Source organism: Otolemur garnettii, unplaced genomic scaffold, assembly GCF_000181295.1.
Source record: "Otolemur garnettii isolate 467f Iridium unplaced genomic scaffold, OtoGar3 scaffold00001, whole genome shotgun sequence".
NCBI classification, from domain to species: Eukaryota; Metazoa; Chordata; class Mammalia; order Primates; family Galagidae; genus Otolemur; species Otolemur garnettii.
In genome coordinates this window covers 34,716,205-34,729,431 of record NW_003852396.1, presented here as the reverse complement: position 1 = coordinate 34,729,431, position 13,227 = coordinate 34,716,205, and the positions used below count along the sequence as shown (strand labels likewise).

General features: G+C 35.4%; 1 protein-coding gene and 2 non-coding genes across 3 annotated transcripts; 1 reads left to right on the top strand and 2 right to left on the bottom strand.

Annotated features, from left to right (window-relative positions):
- Positions 1–234: 234 nt before the first annotated feature.
- LOC111724561 lies at positions 235–340 on the bottom strand. The gene has a single exon (XR_002772840.1). It is a non-coding gene; the product is annotated as a U6 spliceosomal RNA (small nuclear RNA).
- Positions 341–3,773: 3,433 nt separating this feature from the next.
- On the bottom strand, positions 3,774–4,739 carry LOC100952763 (olfactory receptor 688-like). The gene has a single exon (XM_003781023.1). The coding sequence runs from the start codon at positions 4,737–4,739 to the stop codon at positions 3,774–3,776; it is 966 nt and encodes a 321-aa protein (XP_003781071.1).
- A 193-nt stretch (positions 4,740–4,932) lies between these two features.
- Positions 4,933–5,037, top strand: LOC111724688. The gene has a single exon (XR_002772946.1). It is a non-coding gene; the product is annotated as a small nucleolar RNA U13 (small nucleolar RNA).
- Positions 5,038–13,227: the final 8,190 nt, after the last annotated feature.

Genomic DNA, 13,227 nt, shown 5'->3' with positions numbered 1-13,227 from the left:
ATCTTGGCTCCGCCCCCGTCTAGTCTATTCTTAAAACTTTCCACAGTGTTTTGTGTTTCCTTAAATTTTTTCCTTTTCAGAAGTTCCATTTTTTTAAAAATGTTGATGTCCTTAGTGAATTTTTATTCATTTCCTTAATTATTATTATGTTTTTGTTTCTTTGATTTGGTTTTTCATTTTTTCTTGGATTTTGTCGCACTTCCTTGAAATCTGTGTTTGGAATTCTTTATCTGTAAAAATATGAAGTACTTCATAAATTTGCATCTCATCCTTTCATAGGCGCCTACCTAATGTCTGTATCAGTCCATTTTTAGTATATGTGGTGCAGAAGAGTGAGCACTGACATTACTGTTAATTTCAACCTAATCACCTGCTAAAGTAGTCTTTGTTGAGTTTCTTCATTTGTAAAGTTATTCTTTTCCTCTTTCCATACTGTCTTCTTCTTCTTCTTTTTTTTTTTTTTTTTTTTTGAGACAAAGCCTCAAGCTATCCTCCTGGGTAGAGGGCTGTGGCATCACAGCTTACAGCAATCTCCAACTCCTGGGCTCAAGTGAGTCTCCTGCCTCTGCCTCCCAAGTAGCTGGGACCACAGGTGCCTGCCACAACGCCCAGCTACTTTTGGTTACAGCTGTCATTGTTGTTTTGGTGGGCCTGGGCTGGATTCGAACTCACCACCTTAGGGGTATGTGGCTGGTGCCTTAGCCACTTGAATCCATACTGTATTCTTTGGAAATAAGTTCCTATGCACTTAAGATTTGAGGATTTATTTCCACCCTACTTAATGTGATACATTTACATAAATTTTTTGTAATTCTTCTGCATGGGAAATTTGTTTATTCTTCTTTATTTATTTGTTGAGTAATTTATATAAACTTGTGGATATTTATTCTGAACTTTGGGCTCTAATCCAACCTATCACTTCTGACTTGTAAAGAACTTGGAAGTTGTCACTCTTTGTCTTTATAAGAAAATATAGCTGAAGCAAAGAAAAAATAGTGACTTCTCTTGGACCGAAGAGAAAATCAATGCTGCAGAGCATATTGCCACCCCCCAAATCTGGACACACCTTAATACTGAAAATCACAGCTGAGGTTCTGATACAAGTATCACAAGCTGTTGGAGCCAAAAACTGGTAGAAAGACTTAAAAAGTGATTTTGAAAAATTACTGGAGGGTGAAATTGGACTAGCCTAAAAGTGAGAAATTGGGAGTATTCTTAGGAAGATCCCATACTTCATCTCTAGGAGTCTCACAGATTCTTATAGTGAAGAGCCAAGAAAAATCCTCTTATGTATTTGGCAGGGCAAGAGGAATAGATAACATTGAGAAATAAGCCAAGAACATTCTCTATAATAGAAGCCTACTCTCTAGGGGAAAAATGTTACTGGAGCCATATCAGATTTCGAGTAAGGGTATATCTCTGACTCCAGGGTGTAGTTTAACTCTGTGACCTCAATTATCTGATGTGTTAAAAAAAAGAAAAAGCAATTGATTTTCAGCTTGTCCAGATTTTTCTTGTTTTAAGAATGAAAGACTTTACCTCTTTTATGTTTACATGGATGAAGCTGTAAAATATTCTTCTTAGTAAAGTATCTCAGGAATGGAAAAAAAATATCTAATGTACTCAGTACTACTATGAAACCAATTTATAATCACTTACACTTTCATGTGAGAGATGAATCACAACTATAGCCAGGGATGAAGGAAGGAAGGGGTAGGGGATGGGAAAGGAAGGGGGGGGGTGGTTCAATACAGAGAGGGTTAATGGTGCGACCACACCTATGGAGCATGTTGCAAGGGTACAAATCAAATCTATCAAGTATAGAATACAAATGTCTTAACTCTGTGATTAAGTAAATGAGGTCAAAGCTATGCTAATCAGTAGGATGTAAGCACTCCAATTTGTACAAATAATCAACACATTGAATCCCACAAAGGCATAAATGTATTCATGATCTATGTATATATGATTTAATAAAAAAAAAAGAATGAGAGTGACAACTTCTAAGCTTACTTTTCATACTGGGGCTAAAAGGAAGTCTCTCAGAGTTTTCTTTTGTGATTAAGCCTTAGCCACATAATTTATACTAATTTTTAGTTTTTCAATCTCTTTATATTCATTTAAAAATCTTCATTACTTTTACTTGTTATCAGCGGGAAGCATTGTCTGAATTATGCAGGCATTACTCGAAGTAGAAATCTTATAACTTAGAAGAAATTATTTCATACTTTTGTAGGATTTATTTTTCTCTGTTTGAAATGTCAAAAGGTCTCAAACAGCATTTGGAAAGAGGAAGAGAAGATTTTTATCCACCCATTAGTTTACTGCTGTTTTTCAGCTGTTAGTATGTCTGTTTTGATATGTGGGATCACTGTTACAAATAGGTGAAAGCTCATGGTCTAATTTTGCCTTATCTGTAGATATAATAATGCCCTTGATAATTATCTTACTCTATCAAATGGAACAAGATTTAGGAATGCTTGAGTTTGGTCTAAAGTTCTCACACTTGGACTTTCAAATTGATTGGCACAAATTAGGCTTCTCTTCCCAAATTTTGCCATAATGCCATGTAATTGGGTCAAGAGAGTTTTCCATTCTGATCCACACACCATTCTTAAGCCAATATTCCACTCTTGCTGACCTGCTGGCATTGAAATAACTATAATTTTGTTAGGTTTTCCTTACTTTTGTTTCTGGACATATATCACTTTTCTTAAGTGGAAAGTTCTCCTTTTAGAAAAATTTTCTACCCATCACACTGTCCACAAACTATAAGACTTGATTGGGATTTTCTTAATTCATTAGAAAAGATCATCAAATAATGTTGAATGTTAAAAAGTAGTGGCTGGGATAGTCCTTTTAGGGCTTTAATGTAAATCAACTCAAGAGTTGATACAGAGTTTGTGAAGTGACAAAATATTTTTTTTGTTTTGAGACAGTCTTATTATGTCACCCTCAGTAGAGTACCATGGTGTCACAGCTCACAGCAACCTCAAACTCTCGGGCTTAAGCAATTCTCTTGCCTTAGCCTCCCAAGTAGCTGGGACTACAGGCACCCACTACAGTGCCCAGCTTTTTTTGTTTGTTTGTTTGTTTTTGTCATTGTTGTTTAGCTGGCCCAGGCCGGGTTCAAACCCACCAGCCCTGGTGTATGTGGCTGGTGCCCTAACCACTGAGCTATAGATGTTGAGCCTACAAAGTAATTTCTGTCAAATTCTTGACTTACATTTATATAATTAAGGAGGTCTTCTAGAATGAATTTTTCTAGACAATTTAAAATCTATCTTTACCATTAAACAGAAAAATTGCTAACAACTTTTAAATGAAATTTTATTTTATTAAAAGAGAAATGATACATAATTTCAATTTGTTTTCTTATCTTAATTAACCTTTTAAAAAATTAGTAGTGAAGTTGAATAGGTAGAAAGGGTTATGAGCAGGGACTGTGTGGACCTGGCCTCTTCTGTTCTAATCTCACCCTGCAACTTCTTTCCTATGTGATGATGGGCAAATTTCTCAACTTAATTTCTTAATCTGCAAAATGCATAAATAATATTCATACTTGTTTCATGGGGTTGTTACAGGAATTAAAAAAGTTTATATTTGCAAAATGATTAGAGAAGTACCTTATATCCACTATGTGCTATACAAAATAGGTGAATTGATGTTCCTAGCAATTGGGAGAGAGAGAATATTAACAAAGGAAAATAGGGCTCCAAAGCCTGTGATATCTCTGCAATTCTCCATATGATGTCCTGTCATTTGAAGTTGTCTCACTTCCTGGATACATACTCACCTAAACCAAGAAGCTTCTGGAAAGCCACTCTCAGTTCCTGGGTCCTAAGGGCATATACCATGGGGTTAAGGGCTGGGGGGATGACAATATGTAGCACATTGAGGAGAACAGGGATGAGGGGAACCCTTCTTCCTGCCAGGTGAGTGACAGACACTACAATAATAGCTGTATAGAAAAAAAGAATGAGAATGAGATGGGAGCTGCAGGTATTCAGGGCCTTTGATGTTGCCTCAGACGAGTTCAGTCTCAGAACAGAGCGAATAATCAAAGCATAGGAAGCAAAGACCAGACCCATGTCACTCCCAACAACAATCCAGACCAAGGCCAACTGGTAAAACCTGTTAATGGTTATGTCATCACAGGCCAGACTGGTGACCCCCAAGTTAGAGCACAGGCAATGGTTAATCTCATTCCTGGAGCAGTAGTGTCGCAGGGCAGCCAGTGTAGGCACTGGAATGGTCAAAAGGCCATTCCTGAACATCATGGACAGTGTAGTTTTGATCACAAAAGCTTTGGTGACTATGGAGGGATACTGAAGTGGGTAACAAATAGCTACATATCTATCCACTGCCATGCAGAGAAAGATGCCTGACTCCATGCACATAAAAGAGTGGATGGCATAGATCTGAGCAAAACACTCAGGGAGGCTGATGGCCTTGGCATCAAACCAAAAGATGGCCAAGATCTTGGGCATGATGGTTGTGGCCAGGCCAATGTCCACCACTGCCAGTACACCTAGAAAATGGTACATGGGCTCATGTAGCCTGGGCTCATGTTGAATGGTCATCATGATGAGCATGTTGGCAGCCAGAGCTAATAGGTAGAGCAGAGCCAGGGGCAGTGAGAGCCAGTGCTGCCACTCATGAATGCCTGGGAGCCCCATCAGGATGAATTCAGATACTTGAAACTCTGAGTTATTCGTTATTCTTGGGGCAGTATCCATGTCAGGGGATGTCTTGTTCCCAGCATCTGCCTGTGGATTAAGGGGAAACAGAACAAGGCTGTGGTTAATTTAGCTGAGGGTCAAATTTTTGTAGGGGAATAAAACTCATTCACAATAACTCTGCCTTTTTAACATTTGACATTCTCTACCCTCCTTGTGATCCTTGGGAAAAGTTCAGATAAGAACAAAAAAGATTCTTTTGTAGTTCATAAGTGTGATGACTGGGGTGTCCATGCACATGTGTAAGATATGCCTCCCTCAAACTTTGTTATGAAGTCAACACATTACCAATCTGGCATGAAACAAACAAAATAGAGCATAACGGGCAAAAGAGATTCTAAGATAAGGATTTTAGTGGAATATTTAGTAGAATAAAAGTGAAGATTCACTATTTTTCTGAAATTCTGGGTGGATTTTATATTTGGGGAACCTGGGCACAAAGAAGGAGACATGCACGTTGTAAAGAACCTGATCTTCAGCAGGTAAAGTTAGAGGGCAGAAGTGTTGTCTTCTTTCTTGAGGATTTCAGGAACAGAATAAGCAGCCATCATGAAACCCTGACCATGCCTTTCTTTTAAACAGAACTTTTGGCTGACAAATTGTTTCTGACACAAATCATCTCATTTAATCTTCACCATGCAGGTGTTGCTGTTCACATATGAGGAAATAGGTCTGCATAAGAATCATATATTGAAAACACTAATAGGGGACTAAACTACAGCAAAAATTTTAATATTTAGCATTCATTTCCAGCCTTCCCTCCATCATATTGTAGCCAACAGGTCAATACCCTCTAGGAATATCAGGTATTTCAGCTTCTGATTATGAAAGTAATCTTGAATACATACTATCATACATTTTATTGATAAATGATGTAAGGAAGGAAAATAACCAACAAACTTCCAACCACTTCCAGATTTTTCTGTGAAATAGTTTGGAAATTTAGCAAGCATTTCATGACTCATTCTTGGCTGTTTAATATTTCTCTTCATTCTTTTTTTTTTCCTGAGACAGAGTCTTATGCTGTTGCACTGGGTAGAGTACCTTGGTGTCACAGCTCGCAGCAACCTCAAACTCTTGGGCTTAAGCAATATTCTTGCCTCAGCCTCCCAAGTAGCTGGCACTACAGGCACCCCCACAATGCCTGGCTATTTTTTGTTTTTGTTGTTGCAGTTGTCATTGTTTTAGCCAGGCCAAGTCTGAACCTTCCAGCCTCGGTGTATGTGGCTGGCACCCTACCCACTGAGCTATGGGAGCTGCCACTTCTCTTCATTCTTAATTTTGGTCATTTTTGAATTGTTGGAGAATATTTTCACTTTCAAAACGTATACTTGGGCATTATGCTTTGGGAATCCTTGAACATATTAGAATTCTTTGTATTACCTTTATCTATGAATAATACCTTAGTTTGCCAAATCTTTAGATATCAATAATATGTTTTTCCAAATCTCTCCCTTTGCTTTATTTTAAGGCACTAAGTGTAGGATCAAGACTTCATTCCTCACCATCTCTGAGAAGAATGAATAACTATGCCATTTATTGATTATGATAAATATGTTATCTATGAAATTGAGAAAAAAATAAGAAAAATAAAACAATATCTCTTTTAGAGAACAAAAAAGAAAAGTGAAAATCCTGGCAACCAAAGATTAAATATTTAATTTTCAGCTTTTTTCTTCATAGTCTTGTTATATAGCTGATGTTTCATATAAATAGGATTTTTCATCCTTTGTTTTCTTTTAACATACTACATGTGAATTTTCCAATTTACTGGGGAAGTCTTTATAAACATTTTAACTCTTTATAAACATATTTTCTTTTCTTTTTTTCTTTTTTTTTTTTTGGAGACAGAGTCTCATTATGTTGCCCTCCGTACAGCTCACAGCAACCTTGAACTCTTGGGCTTAAGTGATTCTCTTGCCTCAGTCTCCCAAGTAGTATAAACATATTTTCAATGACTACTAGATGTTATCAAGTGATTTTATAATAGTTTTTTTAATTTTTGTTCAGTTTTTGTTGCAAATAGATATTTGGATACATGTATATTTCACCTTTAAAAATCATATTTATACTCCTTTTATGTCTTTTCTATCTTTTAATATTAAAACAGGATTCTTTTTTTCCCTTGCTTTGTTGCCCAAGCTGGATTTTAGTGGCATCAACATAACTCACTGCAACCTCAAACTCTTGGATTCAAGTTATCCTTCTGTCTCAGCCTCCCTAGAAACTGGGACTACAGGTATGTGTCGTCATGCTCAGCTAATGTAGGGATACAATGTCACTATGTTGACCAGGCTGGTCTCAAACTCATAGCCTTGAGTGATCCTCCCAAAGTGCTAGGATTATAGCATTTTGGCAAACATTGCACCCAGACTAAATTAGGACACTTCAACCAATGATTTATAGATAGTTTCATGGGAATATGTGAACTTCCTAAATCTATATTATCTACATTTACATTTTCCTGGGAGAGGATCCATTTAGCTTTCATCAAATTCCTAAAAAATTCCAATCCAGACAAGAAGCTATTATAGAATATCATCCTTTACTCAAAATTTGACTAATATTCACTTTTGTAAGACTTAATTTTTGATGATTGACCTATTGTTTTTGTGACATAGGTTATTTATATAGAATTAATTTTGCTGTTAATAAGAGGTATGTAAATAAATAGATTTCTAATAATTAAACAATGGTTTTTATACTTCTCACTAATTAGGTGTTATGCCTCATTTGTCACATGGGAATTTTATACGCACATTCACAAACACAGACACATATAAAATTCCATTTCTGAGAATCTATTATTTCTTTTTTTTAATTTAATTTTTTATTAAATCGTAACTGTATACAGTTATAGGGTACAATATAATGGTTTGATTTATCATGTGGAATGGTTAAATCAAACTGATTAACATAACCATCACCTCACTTACTTATTTTTTGTGGTAAGACATTTATAATTTACTCTTAGTTATTTTGAATGCAAGGGTACACTTCAAAATAACTAAGAATCTGTTATCTCTATTCTTTCTGGTTATTTTTGTGTCAATATTAAACTAACTTAAAAAGTTTAGTTTTATAATTGATATACAACAGGACTATATTTTGTTTATTTCCTTCAGTTTTAAATCCCTTTTTATGCACTTTTCTCCAGATTTACTTTAGAATTCTTATGTTGAGCTCTAAAATAACATGATTTTGGTTGGGATTGTGTTAAATCTACAGATTAATTTTGAAAAAAAATTGACATCTTTATATTATCCAGTCTTCTCATTCATAAAATAGATCCCCTTTTCATTTTATTTAAATCTTTAGATATCTCATTAAAATTTTATACTGCACTCTTATCATTATTAGTATTTTGGGATTTTTTAGTGAATATGTTTTTCTGCTTTAAGTATTCTACTGTAGATTTCTGGCATACGAAACCCATTAGATTTATCTTTTTTGGTGTTACGATAATTAATTTTTATTTCCTCTTGCATCGATCAACTTTGCTAAACTTGTACTACTTTTAGTGTTTTGTGATTTTTTTTGTATTATAGTAACAAATTAACCATTGCTGGCAAATATCTTGCTTTTATTATTTTATAAATTGTAATTTTATTTGTTTCATTATTTTATCTTTTGTGTCATCCATTTGTTGAACTATTGTTAATTCTTAAAATTTCCATTCATACTTAAAATTTCCATTCATACTTAAAAAAACTTTCTTGGTAGAGTAAAAAATGTTGATTACAAGAAATATTTTTATTCTTGCAAATATTGATATCTCTTAATTTTTGTTTCATATCTCAATGAAATGGTTGGAAATTTGTGATCAATATAAAATAATTATGATGGCAAATATATTTGACTTTTGGTTGGATGTAATGGGAAATTTGGCTACTATTTACCTTAAATAGTATGTCTTTTGTATATAAAATTACATGTCTTTTATTAGATGTGATCAAGTAGTCTTTTCTTTGGAGTTACTTTTGTTTTAGAGATCTTGGAGACAGAATTTATTATTCTAGAACCCTTGGTTTATCATTTATTCACTGACCATCTTAGAGCTCAGCCTCATTTCTCTCTCCTTTCTTGATCAGAGATCTTAGTCCCTATAAAAGTAAAGAACCTGAGAAAAGGGAAACACTGAAGGTGAAGCATCAAAAATGGGGCTCGGTGCCCGTAGCAAAGTGGTTATTGTGTTAGCCACATGTATTGAGCTGGCCGGTTTGAGTCTGGCCCAGGCCAGCTAAACAACAAAGACAACTACAACAAGAAAATAGCTGGGCATTGTGGCACATGCCTGTCCCAGCTACTTGGGAGGCTGAGGTAAGAGAATTGCTTAAGCCCAAGAGTTTGAAGTTGCTGTGAGCTAGGATGCTACGGCACTCCACCAAGGGCGACATAGTAAGACTGTGTCTTGAAAAAAAAAAAAAAGAATCAAACAAGGAAAGCTGACCATGAAAACCAAAGATCAGACATGTAATCAAATTTAGAGATCAGGACAGAATTCCAGGACATGGTCCAGTTTATTCCCTCAGCTCTCAACGTTCAGTCATTGACTGCTTTACTTACTATACCAGGAGGGGCTGTGAAGAGACTCTCAGATTGGCAAGGTCTTCTGTAGCTGCTTCTATTTTCCTGGCAACAGCTGCCTTTGTTCAACCTTTTGTTGGTCAGAACAAATCCCTGTCATTGCTTGATACCCCTGGAGTCTGGTTTTTGTATTTATTAGATTTCTGAGATGTCTGGTTCTTGTGAACTGCTCTCTAGACCCTCCCTATTCTATTCTGAGCATCCTTGAGGACCAATGCTTTTTAACATTGCAGTGGGAATAGGACTCAAGTACTCTATGGGGTTAGTGAAATACTTTCTGGGCATATACCCTAATCCCAGGGGCAGAACACCAATAGATAGCTTTTAACTCCAGGCTTCTCAGGTATTAATTCACCCTGGCTGATGAATAATGTCCCCCATTTACAGGAATATTCTGAAGTTTCCCTTCAGAATATGTCAAATATATAATCCCTTCCAGAGATTGTCTCTGTTTCCTGCTTCACAAATTTTATAAGTAAACTCTTTACTTTGCTTACTCTTTCCCACTTCCCAAATAATTTGTATCTCACTGCAATTTACATTTGTCTCCACATCACACAAATTGCTCTTGCTAATGACCTTAAATTGCCAAAAATAGTGGATATATTTTAGAACTTAATTTTACCAGAATCCTCTCTAGTATTTGAGTTGATCAGTTTTTTCTTCTAAGACCACTTGCCTCTGTTGTCATTCATGACATCTTCTTGTTAGTATAAATTAAACTGAAACAAAAGAGTGACAAATTATCTTCCCTGATAAAAAGGTTAGTCTGTCCTTGGAAAGACTGTTTTGTGTGTGTGTGTGTGTGATTATTTTTATCATTCAACTTATCAAAAGGAAAGAAAAATCCATTCAATTTTTTTCCATTGTATTAAATGTACTAAATGACAATAACAATATAGTGTGATAGAATTATACCCATTCTTGGATCAAAGACAATGAATTGATGACATGGTCTGAAATTAACCTTGAATAACTGAATAATTAAAGGAACTTTGGGATGGCATGCTATATTATACAAAGCTTTATGAGTTTGGAAAGGGAGAATTTAAAGAGGGGCATATTGATGTTCATCAGGAAAAACACTCTTCTGTAATCAGAAGTGGACTAAAATTAACAAGTGACTGTTCTAACTACTTCCTGGAGGAGTCTCTTTGGGTTTCTGAGATGAGTGGTCATGAGGCTATTCTAGTGATGCTAGAATGAGAAGTAAATGATAGAAAGATTGATCGATTTAATCCACTGACTCCATGTGAAGCTCGAAAGTGTTCTGTTGTTAATAGTGACAGTGAGACACTTAAGACCACTAAGTTACTCTCTAGACTTGTATATAGCTAGGAAGTGGATTTCACTGGCCTCAGGAGGTTACTGATAGTTTCTGACTGGAATAGGCGTGTATTCTGGATTTTAGTTTGCATGTATAGTGATGGAAACAAATACTTCAAATATCATCAGAATAGTAAAACAGATAGTATTTTAATTTGGATTCTCTGCACATATGTTCTCATATCAAAAGCCTAATTTTAAAACCTTCTACCACAGAATCAATAGAAAAAAAGGGGTTAATTTATTAGGTGGAGTGATCATCCCAATTCCTAGGGATAAATTGACCTGTTTCTGTACATTGGAGGCAAGCTGACTATATTGAGATCCCATGGAATTCTTTGAGGTGCCTCTTGGTAATTCCATGCCCAAGAGTAAAAGTTGGTGGAATCACCAAAACAAAGTAGGATGACCCTTTGGGAGTGAAGTTTTAGTTCACTCCACCAGGTTCTGGTAGAGGTGGGGGAGATACGGTGGATATCAGTTATGCCTTTGTGTGACCAATTGTAGAAATGAGAACTGTAGCCGTTTTGGATATTTTATTTGCTTTTTGTGTGTATGCTTTTGTTTCCACATTTTAAATGTTGTGCAACTGTAACCTCTAATTCTGGAACATTAGAACTCAGAAACTCTACTAAGTAGTCATTCCTTATTTCCTCTTTTCTCCAGTCACTGAAAACTACCAATTTGCTTTCTGTCTCTATGGACTTGATTATTTTGGACATTTTATATAAATGTAATCATATAATATGTGGCCTTTTCCTTCTGGCTTTTATCACTTAGAATAATATTTTCCAGTTCCATCCATCTTGTAGCATGTATTGGTATTTCATTTCTTCATTTATTGATTTATTTTAAAATAAATTTTATTGTGTATTTTTGAGCTTTACTAATTTTTAAAAAATTTTAATTAAATAATTAATTTTTAAAAATTAAACTAATTTCTTAACAGTATTATTATTTATGAACTTTTAATTTTATTCCATCAAACTATTTGCTTATTTTTGTCAGCCCTATGTTGTTTAGATTGCTGCTGCTTTGTAGTAAATTATGAAATTGGGAAGTGGGTGAGTCTTCTGATTTTGTTCTTTTTTTTTCAAGACTGTTTTGTCTATTTAGGGTTCTTTGCAATTCTATATAAATGTTAGGATCAGCCTGTACATTTCTCCAAAAAAGGCAATTGGTATTTTGATAGGAATTGCATTGAATTTATAAATCAATTTTCAGAGTATTGCCATTCTAATCATAGAAATTCTTCCAATCATGAACGAAGATACTTTTCCATTTTTTAAGTCTTCCTTAATTTCTTTTATAAAGAAATTTTTATAAGCCATGTACTATGAAAAAATAGAGACATAGATGGCTGGATACTTTTCAGACACCTCTGGTATATTTTAATTGTTACTGCAGGCTCGGTGCCTGTCGCTCAAGTGGCTAAGGCGCCAGCCACATACACCTAAGGTGGCAGGTTTGAATCCAGCCCGGGCCCACCAAACAACAACGGCTACAACCAAAAAAAATAGCTGGGCATTGTGGTGGGCGCCTGTGGTCCCAGCTACTTGGGAGGCTGAGGCAAGAGGCTTGCTTGAGCCCAGGAGTTGGAGGTTGCTGCGAGCTGTAATGCCATGGCACTCTATCCAGGGGGAACAGCCTAAGGCTCTGTCTCAAAAAAAAAAAAAAAAAATTGTTACTGCAAATGCCATGCACTTCCTTGATTAAACTTATTCCTAAGTATTTTATTTTTATTTTTAATTTATTTATATTTATTTATTTATTTATTTATTTGTTGTTTCAAGTTCAGTGAGAGTACAAAGAATTGGGTTACACTGTTGCATTTGTTAGGTAAAATCCCTCTCATAGTTGTGTTCTGCCCCTAAGAAGTGTGCCATACACCATAAGCCCTCTTCCCCCCTCCCTTCTTCCCTCTCCCCACTCCTTTTTTCCCCTGCCCCACGTCTTGAATTGATTTGAGTTTTTCAGTTATGAGGGTATGTATTAGATTGTCTCCTGGCTTCATATTAGAATTGAGTACATTGTATTGTTGCTTCTCCATTCTTGTGATACTTTACTAAGAAAAATGTGTTCCAACTCTATCCAGGTTAATACAAAAGATGTAAAGTCTCCATCTGTTTAAATGGCTAAATAGTATTCCAATGGTATACATGGCATTGAGGCTGTTTCCACATTTTTGCAATTGTAAATTGAGTTGTGATAAACAGTCTAGTGCAAATGTCCTTATGATAAAATGATGTTTTTTTCTTCTGGTAGAAAAGTTTTTTCTTCTGGTAGAAAAAGGCCACAAGTAAAGCAAAAAGAAAACCTTCAGAATGGGAAAAGATATTTGCAGAGTATGAATCTGACAAAAGATTGATAACTAGAATCTACAGAGAACTAAAATTAATCATCAACAAAAAGCAAACAATCCATCTACTTCTGGGCAAGAGATATGAACAGAACCTTCTCTGATGAAGACAGATGAATGGCTAACAGATATTTGAAAAAATGTTCATTGTCCCCGATCATCAGAGAAATGCAAATCAAAACCATCCTGAGATATCACCTAACCCCAGTGAGAATG